The 25,061-nt window shown below is 53.0% G+C and overlaps 1 protein-coding gene across 1 annotated transcript; it reads right to left on the bottom strand.

The window, feature by feature from the left end:
- Positions 1 to 90: 90 nt before the first annotated feature.
- si:ch211-26b3.4 (connector enhancer of kinase suppressor of ras 2) lies at positions 91 to 24,377 on the bottom strand. The gene is made up of 23 exons (XM_067256791.1): positions 24,314 to 24,377; positions 20,781 to 20,944; positions 18,344 to 18,546; positions 18,053 to 18,140; positions 17,879 to 17,920; positions 16,960 to 17,079; positions 16,619 to 16,678; positions 15,572 to 15,640; positions 12,153 to 12,299; positions 9,708 to 9,859; positions 9,211 to 9,509; positions 7,039 to 7,340; positions 5,009 to 5,043; positions 4,315 to 4,363; positions 4,145 to 4,193; positions 3,617 to 3,789; positions 3,190 to 3,263; positions 2,428 to 2,499; positions 2,180 to 2,250; positions 1,918 to 2,018; positions 943 to 1,474; positions 550 to 764; positions 91 to 321 (listed from the first exon to the last, which is right to left on the bottom strand). The coding sequence occupies exons 1-23, from the start codon at positions 24,375 to 24,377 to the stop codon at positions 91 to 93; spliced, it is 3,312 nt and encodes a 1,103-aa protein (XP_067112892.1).
- Positions 24,378 to 25,061: the final 684 nt, after the last annotated feature.

Genomic DNA, 25,061 nt, shown 5'->3' with positions numbered 1-25,061 from the left:
ATGAGGAGAGAGAGAGGGAGGGAGGGAGGAGGAGGAGGAGAGGGAAGGATGAGGAGAGAGAGAGAGGGTCAGGACTGGAGCTTCTCAGTCTCAAACGTGAGTCTCGATGAAGGAGTGCGTGTGCATCATGACAGGGGGGGAGAGGGGGGAGAGAGGGGAGAGGTCCGAGGGCTGCAGGTGCGGCTCTGCTGGGGTCGAGCTGAACTCGCAGATGTCCAAGAACAGCTCCTGGTGCAGCTGTTTCCACTCCTGGAACATCTGGGACGTCAAGCCGGGGTTGTCCAGCACCTGGCTGATGACGGCCAGGTCACCCTCTTTGGCCTGTAGGAAACAAGGCATGATCAGTGAGGCTCAAACCATGTGTCACTTTCTAACCACAGTCACCCGTCAACTGACCAACCAATAAGATGTCAAGTTTCGGTCACGTGATTGAGGGGTCTTGTGTTATCAAAATCCGAATCAGATCCTAATCCTAATCCTAAAAAAGGCTTTGCGGAAATGTGATTTGATGAAAACGGAGGAAGAACAGAGTTCAGAGGGATATGTCACCTTCAGCGTGCTGCGCAAGGCTCGTACGCGGTGCAGCTTGTCGTTGATGACGGGGTCGTTGCATCGCTTGATGAAGGAGGAACGGAACTCCTGCTTGGTGGAGGGTCTCTGCTGCCCCAGGGGCGACAGGCTGGCCTGCTCTATCGAGCGGTACAACTCCTGGTAACCATCAACCCCGCCCTGGGCGTGACCTCCGCGCTCTCTGGACCGGGAATCTGGAGGGAAAAGACCAACATACCGACGTGGAATCGGATCATTGCATCTCAGGGAGTCGTTTCTAACTTCCCTTGGCTGTGAACTCGACAGGAAGCAGGTGTGGAGGCTGTAGAAACACAAGGTGAAGCTGGGGATGACGCGCTGTGAGAAGCCGGGAGGTAGGGCTTCGGAACGTACCGGATTTCCCGTGGGGTTTCCTGCCGTTGTGCTTCCTGACAGGCACCTCGTCATCCTGGCTCCTCTCGCCCGGGGGCGCCGCGGGCCTCAGGCCCTGGCTGTCGGCCGCCTCCCTGTTCCTGGGGAGGCTCTGGCTGCGCTGCTTGTGTGTGTGGCCCTGCAGGCCCCGGCCCTGCTCCTCCAGGTCCACCAGGGGGAAGGGCCCGTCCCTGTCGGGGCAGCGGTGCCTCTGGGCCGGCAGGGTGGCCTGGCGCCGGCGCTCTGGGGACAGGAGCAGATGGCCGAGGCCCATGTAGCCGCTGCCGTAGCCGGCGTCGCTGTCGCCCGGCACGGTCTGGAGGAAGTGGAGCCCGGAGCTGGTGAGGGGCGTCTCGATCAGGTCCTGCCAGGACCGGCGCTCCCGGTGGGAGGAGTGGCAGGAGGAGGCGTGGGCGCTGCCGGGTACGTCTGGACGGGAGTCCTCGGCTGAGGAGTGGGAGTAGGTGGACTCGCTGGAGAAGTGACGCTCAGGGAAAGGACTGGAGGAGTTCACCTGGGAGAGGGGGAGGGGGGGGAGGGGAGGAGGGAGGGAGGGGGGGGAGGGGGGAGGCTCTGTGTGAGGTGAGTGTGTGGATGTGGTGAATGTTTCTCTGTGTGAGGTTAGCAGGTTCTGCCAACTTTTCCAAAAAACCTTGGAGTGAGATTTGGTGGAGCCAACCCAAATGTTGCTGCGTACAAAGCCCCCCGAGACGACATTTCACGTGTGTCTTACCCCTATGTTGCTTCACTCCGTGTGCCTGCGCGTCCTTCAATACTGTTTACAACATTAGCAGGACTACTTGGTTGGCGTGAGAAATACAAGGTGTGGTGTGAGAGCGTGTGTGAACTGGTTGAAATGCGCGTGTCTCACGGCCAACGCTGCCTGAGAGTTGGCAGCTCTGGGTTAGTGTGTGGATGTGGTGAACATGCACATTTGAGCAGCTGGCCCTGACTTACAGAAGGGGTGCGGTGGTAGGTGTCAAACCGCGAGGACATGGCCTCCTGTTTCAGGGTCATGGATCCATCCATCTCATCCTGGTCACTCTCACTCCAGCAGTCTGCCAGGACACAGCCCAGCACACACACTCAACAAGCTACTCCACATCGTTCCCAGTGGACTTCTCATCCTCAAACTGAAAGGAAGTCTTGATTTGCAAGAAAACAGTGATGAGTCGGAGATGTGCTGTGTGTCATCGAACGTAAACTCAGACTCCCTCACCTTCGTCGGGACGAGGCACCTTGTCATCGGGGGTGTAGCCGATGGCCGCGAGCCCCAGCCGGTTCATCCACCTGGGAGGAGGACAGGAGAGAGGGGACAGGTGAAGGTGACCTCAGGGACGAGGACTAAACGCCGACCACACAACTGTGTAAGAACGGGCTTTCCTGAGTGGGAATCCTCCCAGAAATGATCCAGTTACGGTTCTGGGTTTGGACGTCATGCGAGGGAAAACAAGGCTGTTTCCTCACCTGTTCATCTCCTCCAGACAGTCTGTGGCAAAAAAGAAACTCTTGATTTTGGGATGACAGGCTTTGAATGCACTGTGGGGGAAAACAGAACAAAAACATCATCCTGTTACTACAGGAGAAGTCTTGTTACTACAGGAGAAGTCTTGTTACTACAGGAGAAGTCTTGTTACTACAGGAGACATCTTGTTACTACAGGAGACATCTTGTTACTACGGGAGACATCTTGTTACTACGGGAGACATCTTGTTACTACGGGAGACATCATCTTGTTACTACGGGAGACATCTTCAGCATCCCTGAGCTAGCTAGCATGCGTGTGGCAGAAGACGTGAAGCCTGGTCTGGCCTAGTCTGGCCTGGTCTGGTCTGGTCTGGCCTGCTCTGGTCAGGTCAGGTCTGGCCTGCTCTGGTCAGGTCAGGTCTGGCCTGCTCTGGTCAGGTCAGGTCTGGCCTGCTCTGGTCAGGTCAGGTCTGGCCTGCTCTGGTCAGGTCAGGTCTGGCCTGCTCTGGTCAGGTCAGGTCTGGCTTGCTCTGGCCTGGTCCTTGCTCAAGTCAGCCTCTCAGATGCAAACAGACGTGTGTTCCCTGTGTCATGTTGTAGTCGTGTTAGTACACGAGTGTCGTCTGTTTGTGCTCTCTGGAGACCTCCATGGCTTCCACAACATCCCCGTACAGCAGACGTGTTTTCCTGTCTGAAGCTGTGTTCGTTTTGTCTTTCAGCATATTGCGTAACATTTTCTTGCATAATCCCAAGAGATCTTACTGTTTTCTCCGGCATTCGATGGCTCGGTCTATACGGAACTCTGGCAGGCTGATGAATCCTTCAGCCTTCTCATCCTGGGTAGCGTGGGAAGGCAGAGAGGAGGTCTGAGTTATCTTTATTGAGGGTTGTATCATAGATATAATTATAAAATCACACACCATACAATAACTTTTTAATGAACAACATTAAAAAGTGCTTCCTGAAATGGCCATTTGCCTGGAATAATTCAGCAATATAAGCAAACTCAGAGAGTGAAATCTTTTTTAGCGATATGATAGTCAAATCTGTAATATTTACGAAAACGTCAGATAATACTGGATATAAGTTTCCGTGCCGGTGCTGTGGGCCCTCTGTGACACGGCTTCTAAACACAGCCCTGTGGGTGTCTTCACACGCTCAATAGAAGTGATCCGGACGGTACTCTTACATTCTGGTTGGTGTACCAGTACAGGGACGACTCCTTCAGGATGAACCAGTACTTCTTCCACTTCTGGGTGAAGTAGCCCTTGGCGTCCTTCTTCTTCCACAGCCAGCCCTCGCAGTCCCCGTGGCCCAGGTCCTTACAGGAGATCCTCCTCCGGCTGGCGCTGGTCAGAGAACCTAGGGAGGAACGCGGCGGGGATGAACAACCTTGGACCCTCAGACTCCCCACCGCCACTGACGTTTTCAAGAGGATTTTTAGATACATTTCATTTAATAGGAAGTTATTTATTTTTGTTATGTTTGTTTTTCTTTGTGTTGTTTGGTTGAGCCTCTGTCTAAAGACAATTTTCGACCCCTGTGGGGATGGGCAATAACCTTTTTTAAATTTAGAATAATAGACTTGAATACACTGACGACATCCGCAGAACTAGGATAATTTCGAACCCGACGCTCGTACAAAGACCCACCACCAGCCCGGAGAAATTCCACCTGAACAAAGTCTGAAGCGGAAGTTTGGAGGAGAAAGTCTTACCTTTAGTTCTCTTCTTGGGCTTAGTCCTCAGAGAGGCGTAGTGGAATGACTGCAGACAGGTCAGAAGAGCTGGTTTAGCACCACATGAGTAACGGGTGCTGTATTTGTAAATAAGTGGTGCAATGCTGTGTTAGTGGGTTAAACATCCTTCTGGGACACTTCACAATTACCTTCCTCATGGATGATCCTCCTTGCCTCTCAATGCCAAAACTAGCATACCTGAGGAGGAGAAAGCCAATCAGTACTGGGGATGAGACAGCCAATCAGGATCAGTCAGACAAACTTCTCTGCGGGCTTGTCTGAATGTATGTCTGGACACGACTGATCCAATCTCAAACTGAACTTTACATGGTTTCAAATCTTTATGCTCAACCGAATTTTGTAGCCGCTTCTGTCAAAAACGAAATATAATGCAGTGAGGGAGGTGTTTCTCAGACGGTTTTACAAGCAAGCGAAACCACCGTGGGTTCGGCAGGAAATAAAAGTAGAGCTCGTCTCTGCGAGACTTGCAGGCCAGTTGAGCAGAAGAGAAACTGCTGTGATGATGAGCTCTGACTGTGGGGACCTTCACTGGTATACTGAGCTCTGAAACCACACAGTTCTGTTTTCAAGATGTTTCTAATAGCACTAAGCAATGCTGTCACTGCCTACCCAAATAATTGATTTGATCAAACCTATTATATTTTAGGAAGCATCAACTATTACTCACACACTCATCTTTTCACAATAAAAAAAAATCTCATCTGCGTTTTTTTTTCAAGTTTATACAACATCTTTTTTTTTGTAGCATTAGTTAATATTATTAGCTATTATCCTTTCAACCTTGTAAGCAGTTAAGATACGATGTCTCAGCCAGTCTCTCACCTGTCTGTGTCTGCTCTCAGTGTGTCTCCAACTCTCTGTGGAAGGAGAGAGAGAGGAGAAAGGTAGAGAGGAGGTAGAGAGAGGAGAGAGGTAGACAGAGAGAGGAGAGAGTGACAGGCAGAGAGAGAGAGAGTCAGCGAGAGAGTGACAGGCAGAGAGAGAGAGAGTCAGCGAGAGAGTGACAGGCAGAGAGAGGAGTTAAAGATCACAGTGAAAGATCACAGATTACTGTCATGTGGGGAGGAGGCCTGTGTTTCCTGCTGTGCCCTGCAGACACACAGCACAGGAGGTCTGTGGAGGAGGGGCCTGGTGACAGACAGCAGAGCCAGCCTATGGGGGCAGGGCCTGGTGACAGACAGCAGAGCCAGCCTATGGGGGCAGGGCCCCCGGAAAAAGGTGACACATTTGACTCGCATTGTGTTCTAAAATATTAACCCCAACCTCCAAAACCCCCAAACGCTTCATCCACAATAACAACCCGCCTCTCAACACCTGTCACACAACCCTGCCCCTTCACAGAGAGATGCAGGAACCCTCCCTCACTACAGAGAGATGCAGGAACCCTCCCTCACTACAGAGAGATGCAGGAACCCTCCCTCACTACAGAGAGATGCAGGAACCCTCCCGCACTACAGAGAGAGATGCAGGAACCCTCCCTCACTACAGAGAGATGCAGGAACCCTCCCGCAGTACAGAGAGAGATGCAGGAACCCCCCCGCACTACAGAGAGATGCAGGAACCCTCCCGCACTACAGAGAGATGCAGGAACCCTCCCGCACTACAGAGAGATGCAGGAACCCTCCCGCACTACAGAGAGATGCAGGAACCCTCCCGCACTACAGAGAGAGATGCAGGAACCCTCCCTCACTACAGAGAGATGCAGGAACCCTCCCGCACTACAGAGAGATGCAGGAACCCTCCCGCACTACAGAGAGATGCAGGAACCCTCCCGCACTACAGAGAGAGATGCAGGAACCCTCCCTCACTACAGAGAGATGCAGGAACCCTCCCGCACTACAGAGAGAGATGCAGGAACCCTCCCTCACTACAGAGAGATGCAGGAACCCTCCCGCAGTACAGAGAGATGCAGGAACCCTCCCTCACTACAGAGAGATGCAGGAACCCTCCCGCACTACAGAGAGAGATGCAGGAACCCTCCCTCACTACAGAGAGATGCAGGAACCCTCCCTCACTACAGAGAGATGCAGGAACCCTCCCGCACTACAGAGAGAGATGCAGGAACCCTCCCTCACTACAGAGAGATGCAGGAACCCTCCCGCACTACAGAGAGAGATGCAGGAACCCTCCCTCACTACAGAGAGATGCAGGAACCCTCCCGCACTACAGAGAGAGATGCAGGAACCCTCCCTCACTACAGAGAGATGCAGGAACCCTCCCTCACTACAGAGAGATGCAGGAACCCTCCCGCACTACAGAGAGATGCAGGAACCCCCCCGCACTACAGAGAGATGCAGGAACCCTCCCTCACTACAGAGAGATGCAGGAACCCCCCCGCACTACAGAGAGATGCAGGAACCCCCCCGCACTACAGAGAGATGCAGGAACCCCCCCGCACTACAGAGAGATGCAGGAACCCTCCCGCACTACAGAGAGATGCAGGAACCCCCCCGCACTACAGAGAGATGCAGGAACCCCCCCGCACTACAGAGAGATGCAGGAACCCTCCCTCACTACAGAGAGATGCAGGAACCCTCCCGCACTACAGAGAGATGCAGGAACCCTCCCGCAGTACAGAGAGAGATGCAGGAACCCTCCCGCACTACAGAGAGAGATGCAGGAACCCTCCTGCACTACAGAGAAAGATGCAGGAACCCTCCTGCACTACAGAGAGATGCAGGAACCCTCCCGCACTACAGAGAGTGATGCAGGAACCCTCCCGCACTACAGAGAGAGATGCAGGAACCCTCAAGCGCTACAGAGAGAGATGCAGGAACCCTCCCGCACTACAGAGCCGACACGATGCTACCTTCAGACCCCGTCAGCGTGTCAGTCTAGCGGCTGGGACTCACATGGTAAAGAGGCACGGTGTGGCTCTCAGGCAGTGAGAAAGGCAGCCCTTCCTGGGGTCCTGACTCAAGCCTGGCAGGAGGCACCAGGAGGGAGGGGCTGATGGGGTAGCTGGGGCTGATGGGGTAGCTGGGGCTGATGGGGTAGCTGGGGCTGATGGGGTAGCTGGGGCTGCTGGGATTGTGGCTCTTCTTGCGCGAGCGTCGTCCTGTGTCCCGCTTTGACTCCCGCGACGCGTCCGGCTCCTCCTGGATCATCAGGATCTTGTCGTCGCCCAGGTAACGCAGCAGAGGGCTTTCGGAGTCTGGGGGAGAGAAAGAAAGATTGGAAGTAGAAAAGAGACGAGTGATTGAATCAAATGTAAAATGAAAAGAATGGATGTTGTTCGATCGTTTTTGCGTCAAGGCCTTGGGCTTTGTCGATAGGAACGTTTTTTCTCTCTTCATATTAAAGTAATTGTTCCGATTGTGAAACTGGTGGTTGAAACTGGCCGCTCTGAGGAGCTGTTTCCATGACGGTTCTCCACAGAACTAACCATCACATGACCCAGCGGGCCACGGAGGGCAGCAAGCCCTGAGAGAGGGGGTGGTTTCAGTCAAAGGAAAGCAAACACACTCATTGTAATGCATGTGAGCTATCTATTTATACCCCTGGTCGTGGGAGTGAGATGCAATCTTTACCGCCCACTTAAACAAGCTTCTGTAAATTCGGCTCAATACCACAAACATGCTTGCTTTTAATACAGCAATGTGGTTATGCTAAGTATGTGTGCGGGTATGGTTGTGTGTGTGTATTTGGAGGAGAGGACATGAGAGGAGAGGGGGAGGAGAGGAGATGAGAGAAGAGGGGGAGGAGATGAGAGAGGAGGGGGAGGAGAGGAGATGAGAGAAGAGGGGGAGGAGAGGAGAGAGGGGGGGGAGGAGAGGAGAGGAGAGAGGGGGGGAGGAGAGAGGGGGGGAGGAGAGGAGAGAGGGGGGGAGAAGAGAGGGGGGGGAGGAGAGAGGGAGGAGAGGGGGGGGAGGAGAGAGGGGGGAGAGGGTCTGATAGAGGATATGATATATCTGACACAATGTGTGTAGGACACATATATATAAATCTAGTGCAGGCAGACAGGATCAAACACGTACTGTACGGAACAGCAAGTGGAATGCTGTGGCCCAAGCGATAACAGATGACATTCAGAGGGGCGGACAGGGGGGGGGGGGGGCGGACGGACGGACGGACGGGGGGGGGGGGGAGGGATTGGTCCAGGGTGTGTGAGAGACAGAGGACCCAGCCAGGCCACAGGCAGAGAAGAGCATCTCCTGCCTGGAGCCATTACAGGCTTGGAAGCAGTCCAACCTCACTTCCCTGGCAGGCTGTTAACATGAAAAACACTCCGCCGGGGCACAGCCAAAGGGATTTATCTCTGCAGCACTAGACACTGCAACACACACCACACAACACACGCCACACAACACACGCCACACACAGCCCCACACCAGAGATCTGTGTGTATGCTACTCCCTAGAACAGCCACTCCAAGTGTCCATCAGCGCCACAGTAAGCACACATAGTAAAGAGAGGTAACCTGCATAACTACCACAGCCAGTCCAGGTCTAGACATGATTATAATGTAGCAATTTCTTTTTAGCTAGCTAGCTCAGCTAACGTTATTGCTCAAATCCTAGATAGCTAGAGCTAGCCTAGCTAGCTACTTTTACCGTGTGAGTTAAATAAACCTTACCTTCGTAATTGTCGATGTAGCTCGAAAACGTACAATTTGAACCCATTTCCCTCTTGCTTGAAGGGCAGCAACATAGACTCCTATGTATATCGTTGATTGTCATTTTGGTAAGGCAACCCTAACTCCTCTACAAAACTGCCTTTTTGGTTTGAAAACTAACATAACTGCTCGCTACCAGAAGTTGTTGACCTGGGCTTTGCAATATGCGGAAGTGATGCGTGCATAGTGGATTGAAGTGGGCATATGCAAGTTAAGGAGGAAATGTCAGTTGGTATTTCGTCGACCTGCCAAGCATACCTATTGGCGTTTCGGTCATGATTAATTAAAGTCGAAATGTCATTTTAAAATTAGTAAAAAAAATTATAATCATTTACCAACAGTATATATATTTCTTACATTTTTTATACTTTAGTTTTCATTGGTTTGGCGGTCCTGATCTCTGCTGTACCTTGCTGGTACAGCAGACTCTGACCTCTGACCTGTGTCTGGTCTCCCTGGAGACCTCTGCCTGGTCTCCCTGGAGACCTCTGCCTGGTCTCACCGTGTGTGGGGGTCCTGTCTCTCCTCCGGCCCCCAGAGGAGCGGGCCCTGTCGTAGTCCTGGGCCCCGCCCAGCATCTCCTCCTCCAGCAGGGTGAAGCAGCGGCCAGCCTCGTGGTCCAGGTAGAAGCTGGGGGACTCTGAGCCCTTCAGCTTCTCCAGGCTGTACTTGTTGATGTCGTCACAGGACATGATGCCCATCTCCTCTCTGGGGACAGGAAGGACACGGAGGGGATCATCTCTGCAGCACTAGACACTGTGCAACACACAACACACACAGAAAACACACAACACAAAACACAACACACAGCCCCAGAACAGGGATGAGGGATGGGGACAATAGCGGTGACCCAGAGTGACCCAGGGTGACACAGGGTGACCCAGGGTGACCCAGGGTCTCTCTCACCTGTGGCCGTACAGGCCCGACACAGGGGAGAGGATGAAGACTTCATGGCTGCTGTCCATGGTGGAGGACAGCTCCATGGTGGAGGACAGCTCCAGGGTGCCCAGGCCGCTAGGGGGGGTGTTGGGGCCGCTGGGGGGGCTGGTGGAGAGGGGCTGAGGAGGTAGTGACAGGCAGGTCAGCAGGGCAGGGCAGTCTGAGGTCGCCAGCGACAACAGAACTGTACGCATTCATCATCCTGTCCTGTGTTTTAATAAGTGCAAATGTGAAGACTTTTTTCCATTGATTTGTTTTGCTTTGATGGCTGCAATCGGGGGGGGGGGGGGTTAAAGTATTGAACACATGAAGCTCACTCCCCATACACTGCACGCTGTCTGCCACTGTAGAGAGAGAGACACACGGAGTCTTGACAGAAGGAGAGTGTGTGAAGAGGCTCGCACTAGCAACAGTGATCCCGTCCATAGCAACCGAGAAATTCTTCAGCAAGGTCTGTTGGCAGCTATGGAGGGGATAGCAACAGGACCCCTAGCAACAAGCGGTTTTGTGATCACGACTTTCCATTATTAATGTCAAGATGTGTCGAGGGTGAGAAGATTGTGAAGACCACCAAAACCCAGAGCTGCTCTCCTCCCCCTGAGCGACCGGACCAGACTGTTTAACTATCACATCCTGATGTGACAACACAACTCCCCCATCAACATACTGAAGATCCTCCACCTCCTCCCCCTCCCAGCGTCTGCAGCGCCAGGCGGGGGCCTCCGGGCGGGGGCCACCGGGCGGGGGCCACCGGGCGGGGGCCACCAGACGGGGGCCACCAGACGGGGGCCAGACCCCGACACATCACAGGGCTGAGGGACCACCTGTGTGTCACTTTGGATTCATGTGTCTGCTAAATTAACACATTATAAATTGTCATGTTAATTATAAGAAGCAAGTTCAATTTGTTTTATTATAATTAAAGGGTTAATGACATGCAGAACCACCCAGTGTATCAGGCTGGTTCAGACACCACAGGGGGATTCTAACCGAGATGACCCAGGGGACTTGTCATCCAAATTGTCCTTCAAATGTCGTCCCTCAGGATGATTGATCTAAACCCAGACACTCAAACAGGCTGTTTCTTTTCTCTCAAATGGATCTTCCACACTGGACTGTTACATAAAGGCGCCAAAAACGGTCCCATTCTACATTCACCAACTCAGCTCAAGCCCAAACCACGCAGATAAAATCAAAACAGCCTTTGCTAATTATTCTCTTTTCCTGGAGACCTGGCTGCTGATTTCCCATTCAGGACCCGGGGCTTTGGCAGAGCTGCCTTCCTCTGTGTGGATGTGAGCTTCTGATCATATGACCTCACGAGCTGATGTCACTGATGCCAGGGATGCGTAACCAGGGAAACCGCGGCGAGCGTCATCGAGCCAGCCGGGTAGCATGGAAATGAGGGAGACGAGCGGAAGGATAAAAATAGCTCTCAGCCAGTCCAGCGCACCTGAACCATCCAGGCATTCATGATGCAACCCCCCCCCCTCTCTCCCCACCACACACACACACACCCCAACACCAACCCCCCCCTCCCCACCACACACACACACACCCCAACACCAACCCCCCCCCCTCCCTCCCCACCACACACACACACACCCCAACACCAACCCCCCTCCCCACCACACACACACACACCCCAACACCAACCCCCCTCCCCACCACACACACACACACCCCAACACCAACCCCCCTCCCCACCACACACACACACACCCCAACACCAACCCCCCCCCCTCTCTCCCCACCACACACACACACACCCCAACACCAACCCCCCCCCTCTCTCCCCCCCACACACACACACACACCCCAACACCAACCCCCCCCCCCTCTCTCCCCACCACACACACACACACCCCAACACCAACCCCCCCCCCCTCTCTCCCCACCACACACACACACCCCAACACCAACCCCCCCCCCTCTCTCCCCACCACACACACCCCAACACCAACCCCCCCCTCCCTCCCTCCCTCCCTCCCCACCACACACACACACACCCCAACACCAACCCCCCCCCCTCTCTCCCCCCCACACACACCCCACCACCAACCCCCCCCCTCCCTCCCTCCCCCCCACACACACCCCACCACCAACCCCCCCCTCTCTCCCCCCCACACACACACACCCCACCACCAACCCCCCCTCCCTCCCTCACCCCCACACACACCCCACACACACCCCACCACCAACCCCCCCCCTCTCTCCCTCCCCCCCAGCCTCTAGTTACCTGCCTCCACCCCCCCCAGCCTCCACCCCCGAGCCTCTACCTACCTGCCTCCACCCCCCCAGCCTCTAGTTACCTGCCTCCACCCCCCCAGCCTCCACCCCCGAGCCTCTACCTACCTGCCTCCACCCCCCCAGCCTCTAGTTACCTGCCTCCACCCCCCAGCCTCTACCTACCTGGAGTGCCAGCGGCTTCCATCGTAAGTTCTTGAGGAGGGCGGGGCCTGACGTCAGGGTGTTCTGCGGCCTCTTCTTCAGCGTGAGGATGACTCCGCTGGGGTCTTCTCTCAGGGCGTTCACCAGGTTCTTCAGCTGCCAGCCCACCTGCCCAGGTCACATGACACACTCAGTGCTGCTGCTGGGGGAACAAGCCACTAGGACATCAGTGTACTGTCGCAGAACCGGGCTGTTCAGGTCTGATATGTACGAGCATGAGGGTGGAAAAGGCTCCTGAAAACAGGATTCACGGAAACAGGCTGAGGAAAACAGGATTCACGGGATCTAAACTGTTGATGAGATAACATCATACATCTGTCTTCTCTGAATTGTTCTGATGCCCTGTCTCTGACGGCGCATGTCTGACAGGGTCCTACGTAACCCGGGCAACCCCTGCAGAGCGTGGACACTGAGATCTGTGTCACCGTGGACGCTGGGACCGCAAGACAGGATGTATGCAGCTGTACAGTCCACTGACAGCTGCACTCTGGTAGAGGAGCACAGAAACCAGGTCATGTCCAATCACTCCTCCCTCCCTCCCTCCTCCCTCCCTCTCTCCCACTCTCTCCCTCCCTCCCTCCCTCCCTCCCTCTCTCCCTCCCCCTCTCTCTCCCTCCCTCCCTCCCTCCCTCTCCTTCTCCCTCCCTCCCTCCCTCTCCTTCTCCCTCCATCTCTCCCTCCCTCTCTCCCCCTCTCCCCCTCCATCTCTCACTCACTCTCTCTCTCTCCCTCTCTCTCTCTTCCTCCCTCCCTCTCCCTCCCTGTCTCTATCCCTCCCTCTCCCTCTCCCTCTCCCTCTCTCTCTCTCTGTCTCTCTCTCTCTCACTCTCTTCCCCCCTCTCTCCCCACCATCCTGTGGTACGTCCAGAGCTCTTCAACACCTGTGTTGTGTACAGTGCGAGTTTTCAACTCTGAAAACATGATCCATTATTTAATTTGGCACAGACACAGTCAGCCAAAAACAGAAACAGCAGTCTGTGCCTTCACACACACACAGCTCAGGCATACTACACACACACATAATACACACACACACATAAACACACATGCTACACACACAGCTAATCCCACATACTGCTGTTGACACACAGACACAATAAAAACATTTGACTGTGAGGTCAGGATGTTGTGTCTGTGTTCACATCAGTTTGTTTGTTAACTGGAAACCATCCAAACATCCCTGCCAGGACCACAACCACAGCTTCCTGTACACACAGCATTCACTAAGGCTGTTCTCTCGCTCTCACACACACACACACACACACACTCAAACCCGATACTGCCAATAAAACACACGAACGCTCACTGCCCACTGAAAAACGCTCCGGGCAAATCGACGCGTCATAAACTATGTGAAAGTTCAACGACAAACCTCCAGTCTCGTGGTTCTGGAAGTGATGACATGGTGACATGATATGTGTCATTCCTGTGAGTCATTTCAAGGACTAATAATATCCCAGAAAACGGGAACTTAATTAACCAATCATAACGTCAACAAATGTTGTTACTAATAGCCCTAATACAGTCCAGTTTACAGACTGACCATAAATAGCTAAAACAAATAACAATTCTTCAGGCAATTTGTCAGCAAGCCACTGGTCATTTGTCTATGTTTGTTTTTTTGTTGATGAAAGATTCCGCATCAACAACATCCTGGCAAGAGGGTTATGTTTTGTGGTTGCTTGGTAGCAAATGAATGATTGTAAAACAAACATTTTCATATTGTAAGAAATGCAGGATCTTCTGCACTGTAGTTACAGTGAGTCTGAAAATCCTCCAAATAAATGCTTCTAACTAGCGGACATCAATCAAAACACACCAGAGAAAAGGCCACCGCTGCCCCAGAACATTGATCAGACCTCCTGGGGGGCTGCGAGGGTTCCCCTGCTTCCTGCTGGCTAAATGACTCTCACTGTCGATGGGGGTCTTACTGACAGACTCACTGGGGCCCTCCCCACCCCAGTCCCGTCCAGGCCCCTCCTCCTGCCCCCACACAGCAGCGCCACATGTGGCCTCTACTCCTCACAGCGCCCCCCACTGGAGGACCACGACGAGGGGGAGAACAGGAGAGCTGCTGAGGGTCGGGGGAAGGATGCTAGAACGAAACCACACACTGGATCTGCTTACAGCTTTCAAAAGGAGGAAATGAATCTCGCTTGCCAAAGGTAAAAAGCTCGGCTGAGCGTTCAAATATCTTTCTTCAGGAAGAGCAAACAGCAGTGTTCTGTGTGTCCCTCCAGGGCCCGCATGGTTGGTACAGATGGTTCATCACAGATACATCCTCTGCTCTGGGCTGGAGGAACGGATGCCAGGGCCTCATTGATTGGCTAAAGTGCAGCCCCGCCCCTCTCGTGTCACCACGTGAGTCTCCATGGGCAGACGAGAGCCACAAACCCCTACAAGGAGGGAACTAAAAGATCATTATCAATTCATGGCAAACCAGCCCAGTGTAGCGTACAAGAGCTTTACACCCTAACTAGCAGATCACACTAAATGATTCATCGGGTACAGGAAAGCCCTGGTGATTTCTGAAAACAAATCCCTCAGCCCAGGGGGGAGAGAGGGGCGGCCCGGGGGGGAGAGAGGGGCGGCCAGGGGGGGAGAGAGGGGCGGCCCGGGGGGGAGAGAGGGGCGGCCAGGGGGGGAGAGAGGGGCGGCCCGGGGGGGAGAGAGGGGCGGCCCGGGGGGGGAGAGAGGGGGCGGCCCGGGGGGGGAGAGAGGGGCGGCCCGGGGGGGAGAGAGGGGCGGCCAGGGGGGGAGAGAGGGGCGGCCAGGGGGGGGAGAGAGGGGCGGCCAGGGGGGGAGAGAGGGGCGGCCAGGGGGGGAGAGAGGGGCGGCCCGGGGGGGAGAGAGGAGCGGCCAGGGGGGGAGAGAGGGGCGGCCCGGGGGGGAGAGAGGGGCGGCCCGGGGGGGAGAGAGGGGCGGCCAGGGGGGGAGAGAGGGGCGGCCAGGGGGGGAGAGAGGGGCGGCCAGGGGGGGGAGAGAGGGGCGGCCAGGGGGGGAGAGAGGGGCGGCCAGGGGGGGAGAGAGGGGCGGCCCGGGGGGGGGAGAGAGGGGCGGCCCGGGGGGGGAGAGAGGGGCGGCCCGGGGGGGAGAGAGGGGCGGCCCGGGGGGGAGAGAGGGGCGGCCAGGGGGGGAGAGAGGGGCGGCCAGGGGGGGAGAGAGGGGCGGCCAGGGGGGGGAGAGAGGGGCGGCCAGGGGGGGAGAGAGGGGCGGCCAGGGGGGGAGAGAGGGGCGGCCCGGGGGGGGGAGAGAGGGGCGGCCCGGGGGGGGAGAGAGGGGCGGCCCGGTCGGCCCAGGGGGGAGAGAGGGGCGGCCCGGTCAGCCCGGGGGGGGGGGGAGACGGCTGCCTGCACGCTGTCACGCGCCGCGCTACTCACCACAGTCTGGTGGTTGACCTGAATAACCTCGTCTCCAGCGTGGATCTTCTTACACTGGTCAGCTGGAGACTTCAGAGACCAGGGAGAGAGAGAGAGCGTTGGAGACACAGTTAGAGAGGCGGTAACAGAGAGACAGTTAGAGAGAGACAGACAGAGAGAAGATGGGAGACAGGCAGAAAGATGATTTGTATCTGATCGAGCTGAATATGAAAAACATCAGACAGAAACAGCTGAAGACCTTGTCTCACTCTGTAGCCATGAAGCAGTATGTTTGTAGAATAACAACCCTTAACTACCTAATCCCACTACAGATCTTTAAGACAGGAATCATGATAGCTAAGCTATCCTGCTAAATGGCCAGCAGCCGTCCATCTGACTGGATGAGTCACATCATCTTGGCAGATAATCAAGTCTCTGATGCTCCAACAACAGAAGATGACTGTTTCACAAACAAGCACAAGCTCAGGAGTAGGACAAACAGGACTTACTGATGAGCGATGTATATCTGAATATAGCCTAGCTTAATCACCTCCATAAAACCTCACCTGTCCTCATCCTCTCTCTCTCTCTCCCCCCTCCCTCCCTCCCTCCCTCCCTCTCTCTCTCTCTCTCTCTCTCTCTCTCTCTCTCTCTCTCTCTCTGTGTGAATAAGGAAATGTTCCCAGCCGTGTTTGAAACCATGCTAATTAAATGAGCTGGAGTCTGTGTGCCATCTGTAAACCCTGTCATTCCTCTCCTGATCCCACCCCCAATTACCCACCCAGATGCTAATTAGGGGCTCCCAATTAGCTGCACAAATTGAACACTTATCCCACAGCCCAGACTAGAGGGGGTCATCTTCGCAGCACAACAAAGACTCATTTGCAAAGAAGCACTGCAATTGTGAAATTAAACAGCTTTAAAACCCATTCCGGCAGAAACAGGGGCCTATTCCCCAGGCAAAAGGTGTCAAATGTAAAACAAATGCAACGCATTTTACATAATCTGCCTTGCTGATATAGAACTGGTCCTCATTGTGTTAGAGGAGGGCAGAGAAGGTAACCTCACGTTCTCAGTGGTGCCAGTGATAACATGGAGCCCGTCGTAGGTGGATTTGATGTACATTCCCTGAAAGAGAGGGAAGCAGGGGGGTAAAGCTTGCTGTGTTTGTTAAAAGCTTAAAAAGCTCCCATTTGCCATGTAAAAGATGTTGTTAGTATGCTGTTTAGGAGGAGCTGGAATAGTCTTGTCTGTTTTTGTCCTGGTAATATTTGGTTATTTTCATTCACCATGAGACCAAAGCAAATTTCTGTGAAATGTGAAAACCTACTTGTCAATAACTCGGATTCTGATTGTGTATGTGTGTGTGTATGTGTGTTGTCCTGAGAGTATGTGTGTGTGTGTCTCACCAGTCCTTCGCTCGGGGTGATGCTGGTCAGGTGGACCACCTCCAGGTGGGCAGACTGGGACACCAGCGAATCAGACGACAGCGAGATGATGTGGTCACAGATCCCGGACAGCGTTTTACACTACAGACCAGGGGAGGCAGGAGGGGGGGGGAGGGGGCAGGAAGGGTTGGGAGGCAGGGGGGGGGCAGGAGGAGGGGGGGCAGGAGGGGGTGGGAGGCAGGAGGGGGGGGCAGGAGGAGAGGCAGGAGGAGGGGGACAGGAGGGGGTGGGAGGCAGGGGGGGGGTCAGGAGGAGGGGGGGCAGGAGGGGGGGGAGGATGGTTAGGGTTAACGGCTCCCAGCTCTAACAACACAGCTAGATGTCAGTCCATGCTCCGGGCCTCAGCAACATCTGCAATGCAAACTGTGCTTTCTGTTTTGTCGGATGACTGGTTCTGACGAACAGTGCAATTGAACAAATAGCGATAATTATACATCCGTGCGCTCCGCGGTATTTATCGTAGGGAGAAAAAGTTAAATGCTACAATAGCATAATGTTCAAGAGAACGCTGTGAACAAAAAGAACATTGTATTTGTCGCTTCTAGAAGTTCAAGGGTGTCGCTTGTTCTGATGAAGCCAAAAGGCTTTTTCAAAAAAGTGCAGAGTAACTTTCCTCTCTTTTCTTCTCCAGAGCTGCAAGACCGAAGCCCTGCATGCAGTTAATGAGCCATTCTCAGCCTTTATCATCAGAGACATTTTTCAAAGGCTGCAGCTCATCTTCTGGGTTAAACAGAGCTGAGAAACCCTGCTTTACCCAGTACTGTTCTGTAGTAGTACTCTAGAAACCCTTCTTTACCCAGTACTGTTCTGTAGTAGTACTCTAGAAACCCTGCTTTACCCAGTACTGTACATTTGATTTGATGAAACCTTTTAGACTTACCACATGGAGAATGTTGTTTTCTGCCTCGTAAACAGTGCAGTCCTGCAGGTAAGATCACAGTACAGGCAGGCTTAACACAACACAAAACTGAGACTGATAAGACAGCAGTCAACAGGAGGTGGACAGTCTGCCTGATGAGACAGGACTGGGGCCCTCTGCCCCTGCTCAGCTCACCTGCTGTACGATGGTGGTCAGTTCCAGGCACAGCTGAACAATGTTGTTCTTCAGGACAGAGTATTCTGTCACACTCACGAACGGCGACCTGGCGGGGGAAGAGGAGTGAGGGGTCAGCTGTAGGAAGGCTGAACAGGAAAGGTCAGGAAATGTCTCACTTCTTGTTTCTGTACACTGAGGGTCTTTCCCTGCGGTTACCAACCGTGTGACAACAAACGGTCAACCTTTCACACGGACAGAGAGCGGAATGGTGTGTTTGAGCCCAGCGGAGGTCAGAGGTCAGAGATGTACCTGTCTAGCCAGGCCAGGAGGTTCTTAGCTGCCCCGATCAGGTCCACCACGGAGGTGAGGAAGTCGTTGGGCAGTCTGCGCGAGGCGCGCCCATCGTAATGGCCCCCGCGACGGCGGCCCGTGATGAAGTTCTGCAGGTTCTTGGCCGAGGCGTTCAGCTTGTGAGACAACGTCCTCAGGTTCTCTGTCTCCAGCCCGTAGTTCTGCAAACGTAAAACAAACATACAATGCCAGCGCAAAACACGCACACACTCACATCTGTGTGTGAATCTTTGTTTTCACATCGGAACGGGACATTCGTCTCAGAATCCACGGAAACAGTCAACAGCCATCGCTGTCACCATGGTGACGTGCCTCCCCTCCTCTACCGACTCACGACCAAGGTATCTCGTCCGGGATGGTTGCCATGGGGACCCTGGGCTTTGTCACTCTTAATTACGGTGAGCCCAGTGTTTCCATGGCGCCTTCATCCCGTCCTCGCTTCTCGTGTTTGGCTCCATTCAAGACCTGAAAGAGACGGGGCTGTCTGTCAACCCCCCGTCTGGAGACTCAGGGGCGCCTCCATCAACACTCCCCACCCTCCCTCACCTCACTTAACCTCCCCCCCCCCCACCTCCCTCCCCCCACTCCCTCAGCTCTCACCTCCCTCCCCCTCCCTCACCTCTCAACTCCCTCCCTCCCTCACCTCCTTTCCTCACCTCCCCCCCTCCCTCCCATCCAAGCGCTTCCCTGCCCGGAGGAGACGTCTTCCTGGAGGTACAGGAGCGTGGTGGAGGTACAGGAGCGTGGTGGAGGTACAGGAGCGTGGTGGAGGTACAGGAGCGTGGTGGAGGTACAGGAGCGTGGTGGAGGTACAGGAGCGTGGTGGAGGTACAAGAGCGTGGTGGAGGTACAGGAGCGTGGTGGAGGTACAGGAGCATGGTGGAGGTACAGGAGCATGGTGGAGGTAAAACCTGCATCCCTCCAGCAGAGCTGAACCTGGACTGCTTACGGCCGCACGCAGGATGAACAGTTATCTGACTCCCAGACACATTTTTCAGTTTAATGTCAAAGTGACTCAGCGGTCACTCTGACACTAAGCCCGCATCGTCTCTCCATCCATCACTCTAGATAATGAAGTCAGGAAGGTGAAATTAATTCAGGAAATTAATTTGCAAAAAGGCTTGTCTTTTCATTTAGAGGAACTGTCGTCTACCTCTTCTGACGGCATCCCTTTTGGACGGGTCGTGTGTGTGTGTGCATGTGTGCGTATGTGTGTGTGTGCACGTGTGCATGTGTGTGTGCACGTGTGCATGTGTGTGTGTCCATGTGTGTGTGCACGTGTGCATGTGTGTGTGCATGTGTGTGTGTGTGTGTTACCTGCAGCTCTCCCAGACCCCTCATCACCCCCACCTCCCCTCAGCGATGACGCAGCCAATCAGAATCAAGCACAGCACCATGCTGGAGATGGAGTCAGATACTGTACACGCACACACAGACACATACACACATACATTCCATTGACACAAAAGAGATACACTCATACACACTCAAACGTAGCTACACACATTCACCCCCCAGAGCTGGGCAATTCAGACACACTCTTTTTCCCCGACACACACACACCTCCAGACGTGGTCGTTGAACGGTACAGATGACCTGAGTCTGGGCAGGTTCTGCTAGCCCAGGCACGTTCATGGAGCTCTGATAGTGCTCTGCCCCAGGGCAGTCTGTCACACATACACACACACACACAGACACACACACATACACATACACTTCCAGCTGCATGGCTCCCCCCCTGCTGTCTGGGGAGGTGGGCCCATTAACAGACACTTAGCCAGCCAATCAGACAGGATGTAGAGAGTGTGGCCCTAGATGACTCAGACACACACAGCTCTTATCTCTAACAGGGCTCTTCCTGGTCCTCTTCTGGCTCCGCATGAGTCATACTTCAAGGCTAACAACACCCACAAACACACACACGCACTGTTGCTACCAGGCTCCTCCTCCAGCTCGACCTCTATGTATACAAGGATACATCAGCAGGGAGTCTGAACGAGTCTTCACCCTCCCAACACGAATCCAGAGCTCCAGATTCAGTCTGAACAAATCTGATGTGCGAATATGATGCGTGTGTCTGTGTGTTTGATTGGTGCGTGTGTGAGTGTGCGTGTGAGAGTGTGCGTGGTGGGAATGTGTGAGAGTGTGTGCGTGCGTGTGTGTGTTTGAGTGTGCATGTGAATGTGTGCATGTGAGAGTGTGTGTGAGTGAGTGTGTGCGTGAGAGAGCGTGAGTGCATGTGAGTGTGTGCATGTGCGTGTGTGTGTGTTTGAGTGTGAATGTGTGCATGTGAGAGTGTGTGTGAGTGAGTGTGTGCGTGTGACAGCGTGAGTGTGTGTGTGCATGTGAGTGTGTGCGTATGAGTGTGTGTGTGTGTGTGTCATCGTGTCCTCACCAGAGCGCACAGCAGGTCCACAGCCTCCAGGATCAGCTCCTGGTGTCCGATGCGAGAGACCCCCAGCTCCTCCAGCTCCTGGTGGCTGATGTGCAGGAGCTGCTCCCCGCTGATCTTCTCCCGCTCAACGCTCTTGATGTACTGCTGCAGACAGTCATCCAGGCCTGTGGGGGCAGCAGAGGGTGGGTGAGGTACGCGTTCCTCACAATTCACTTCAAATCTATAACTTCTGAAAATATGAACGTTAGAAATGCTTTGAAAACAAACTGCTTTAATTGAGTGGCTCTCCAAAGCAACATGGTAACCCTCCCTGCTTCCCCGTCTCTCTCCAACTGTCAGGTGGCTGAGCGGTGAGGGAAGCGGGCTAGTAATCTGAAGGTTGCCATTTCGATTCCCAGCTGTGCAAAATGACGTTGTGTCCTTGGGCAAGGCACTTCACCCTACTTGCCTCGGGGGGGAACGTCCCTGTACTTACTGTAAGTCGCTCTGGATAAGAGCGTCTGCTAAATGACTAAATGTAAACTGTTCGATCAATAAACGTTTAAACAAAGCCCCCCAAAAACATCTTCACTTTTTTGCGCTAGCCTTGCCGCTAACTCTCTCTGAGTGCCCGTCCCAGAGCAGAACAGCAGTAAAGAAGTCCTTCTCTGAGACATCAGCCGTCCTCCTGAGTGCTGCCCGCTGAACCAGAGCAGCGCTGAGCGTGTCTGAACCACCAGGATCCTCCCAGGGAGACCAGAGACAGAACCTGGCTGCTCTTCCAACCACAGCGCTGCTCTGGGGAGATGAGTCACTCTGTGCCCTGGAGCGGGCCTCTTCTCTGACCCACATTACCCAGACCGGCTGTGCCACGTCAACACAGCACGACACCACGGTGCACGCTCACACTAACAGCATTATGAGGCTGGGGCAGATTAAATGTTCAATAACGTTTTGCGATCGGGTGAATCCCACTGTCGCATCGTAGTGCAGAAATGTGGTGCATCTGCGAGTTAAAACGTTGTAATGTGATAGAGACTCAAAACTGAGTTTTGAAAGAGAGAGAGAGAGAGAGTATTTGTCTGTGTGTTTCATGCATCTCCGTAAAGGTCCTTGTATCTAATGATCCTGAATCATTTCCTTCATGTCAGAGTGAACTGCTTGTAGGATTTCCATTATGTTGGCTATCAAAGCTCCATGGCAACAGTTGCTTGGTGACAAAGAGGTAAATCCCCTCAAAGTACAAACTTGCCTACCCATGGTCTGATAACTGCTTTGGCCAGCATTGGCCAAGGTTATCAATCATGTGCTTTCATATTCCAGGATCAAACATCTGACAAAGTCCAACAGTCTGGTTCAGAGATGCAGAGGGAACCTACAGGATCCCAGCCGTGCTTTGTGAAGAGCATAAACATGTAGTACATTTACATTTAGTCATTTAGCAGACGCTCTTATCCAGAGCGACTTACAGTAAGTACAGGGACATTCTCCACGAGGCAAGCAGGGTGAAGTGCCTTGCCCAAGGACACAAAGTCATTTGGCACAGCCGGGGAATCGAACTGGCAACCTTCAGATTACTAGCCCGCTTCGCTAACCGCTTAGCCACCTGACTCCCCTGACTAGTAGGACGTTCCTATTCAGAAACCAACAGCTGAGAGTTATGCATGGCACTGCACCTCAAACTCAACAGGTCGTATCAGATCTAGTCACAAGCTGCATAGCCTACATATGTGACTTCATTTCAGTCAACTTAATTTCTACTTAGTATAGCTGTTCTTCCCACAGTCACAAGAGATCCTTGTGGCAAATGTGTGTATTTTCTTACAGCTGTGGCAGCAAAGTAAAACTCTCAGATTGTATGTAAAAACACCCTCAATCTCAGATTACACATTGTAAACGTTCTGTCTACAGAGAATCTTGGAACTACGCAGTTCAGTTGTGTGGCTTTCAGGGACATCTGCTGTGGGCTTGCATAAATGGATACTAACTACAGAGTATTAAGATATCAAATATCTGTGACGTGTTTTGTTTTTTGTGTGTGTGTTGAGAATTTTCAGACCCTTGACAGGTGTTTGAAGTGTGGAGAGACTGTGTGGCCTGGGCCCCTGGTGAGACAGCTGGAAGTCTGGGACAGCAGGGCTGCAGGGGGGCAGAGCCCCTCTAGTCAGACTGTGTGGCCTGGGCCCCTGGTGAGACAGCTGGAAGTCTGGGACAGCAGGGCTGCAGGGGGGCAGAGCCCCTCTGGACACAAACTACTGCTAGTCAGGTGGCTGAGCGGTGAGGGAGTCGGGCTAGTAATCTGAAGGTTGCCAGTTCGATTCCCAGCCGTGCCAAATGACGTTGTGTCCTTGGGCAAGGCACTTCACCCTACTTGCTTCGGGGGGAATGTCCCTGTACTTACTGTAAGTCGCTCTGGATAAGAGCGTCTGCTAAATGACTAAATGTAAAATGTAATGTAAATGTACTGCAAGCAGAGGACAAACAGGACAGTCTGTCCGTGGAGACTCATAATAGCTTCATGCTACTGTAGATACAGCAGTTGGGCTAGGGGGAGAGAGAGAGATCTTACAGGTTGGTAAGAATGTCGGGCTCACATACTAATCTCTCAAACGAAGACCGGGGGGAAACGACGACCACGATGGCTGAGGTGACTAATAATCAACAACTACTGATGTAAGTTTGTAAGTGAGAAGAAAATGCATTTTGAATCCATCTTCTCGTGCATGATAGCCATCTCACTGTGATTGGAAACAGACACGTTTATATCCCATAGGCTACCTTTGGAAGTACTGAATATTGAAATAAGGGCAGATAGATGGCCAACCGTGGGGGGGGGGAAAGCAACATCATTGTAATTATGAATGTGTGATCTGATTCCGCAACAAGTATTTTACAATAACATCCATAGACAAAGTAACATACAGTAACATACATTGAAAAAATGACAGATTCAATTTGAGAGACCAAAGATATTAGTATTAGAAGGTTTTCGTCAGATTGGACTGGATCCTAGTGCACATTAGCACGGCACGTTGCTGTCCATGGTGTTAGTTTTGTGACCGTTTCCCCTGGAGCCAGCGTTTCAATTTACAATAGATTTCAGTGTGAGAGTGAGTGTGTGTGTGTGCGCGCGTGTCTGTGTCAGAAGAGAGAGAGAGAGAGAGAGAGAGAGAGAGAGAGAGAGAGAGAGAGAGAGAGAGAGAGAGAGAGAGCACGCAGTCTGTGTGCTATGATAAAGCAATGTCAGATGTGAACATCTGTAAATCCCAACTGTGGCTTTGATCTGGTTGTTCTCTCTGAAACAAGCTATCCGGGAATTCTGACTGGCGGTTGATACCCTTTAGCGCGTTTCCACATGAAGAGTCGGATTCACAAAATGGCACACGATCAATATATTACAATGCAAAGAATCAATGTTAGCTACATTAATGGTGCTTTATTACACGGTTCATCTTATATACTGGATCAGGTACCTAGGTACCTAGTCCATACTCCTTCTAATTACAATGTTTTTAACAAATAAATCAAAAGAAAAAATATATATGTTATCTTACCTTTCATCCATTCTAATACTTGCTTGGGTGTCCATTTGCTTATAGGTTCCATTACCAAGGCCATCATCGATGTTTTGAAATCCTCCGGACAGGGGAACAGATTGACCGTGTGAACTGCGTGGTAAGAATCAGCAGATCGGTAAGCCACAGATCATACAACATAGCTGCGTGTTATTCGGTAACGGCATGGCTGGTGACAGTGGACTGGGAACGGAATGTGATGGTGCAGTCCACGCGCTCACTCAGACGACTCCCCCGCCCCTCTCTCTCTCTCTCTCTCTCACACACACACACACACACACACACACATTCACACAGCACCTGCACACCCCAGTGTACTGTAGAGAAGAGGGTCGCGCTGAGAGAAAGCAACTCCTCCCTCCTCGCGCACACCGCAGCATCACATGAACACTGATTGGTGCAATAATACTAAAGTACTTCATTATCCCCCAACAATAATATCCATAATACATAATATATAACAGTTGTCTACGTGTGATTGCATGTACCTTTGCTTACCTGTGCTCATCGAATAATACTCTCTTCCAGCCATAGGCGTTTGCATCCTGATTGAATCCGTTGTTTTGGGACCAATGGAAACTTAAAGTGGTGCATCCTAATCTCTGAGCGTGGGGGCACTTACACGAAAAATGGCCTAGGCCTACTATGTCATATTGCTATTAAGAGCTACATTTCACTCTTCTGTGCTGAAATCGGCCCTTCCACCACTTTCAGTGTGCTCACAGAG

Source organism: Osmerus mordax, chromosome 19, assembly GCF_038355195.1.
Source record: "Osmerus mordax isolate fOsmMor3 chromosome 19, fOsmMor3.pri, whole genome shotgun sequence".
NCBI classification, from domain to species: Eukaryota; Metazoa; Chordata; class Actinopteri; order Osmeriformes; family Osmeridae; genus Osmerus; species Osmerus mordax.
Note: the sequence above shows the minus strand (reverse complement) of the source record. Positions and strands in the feature narration are given on the sequence as shown.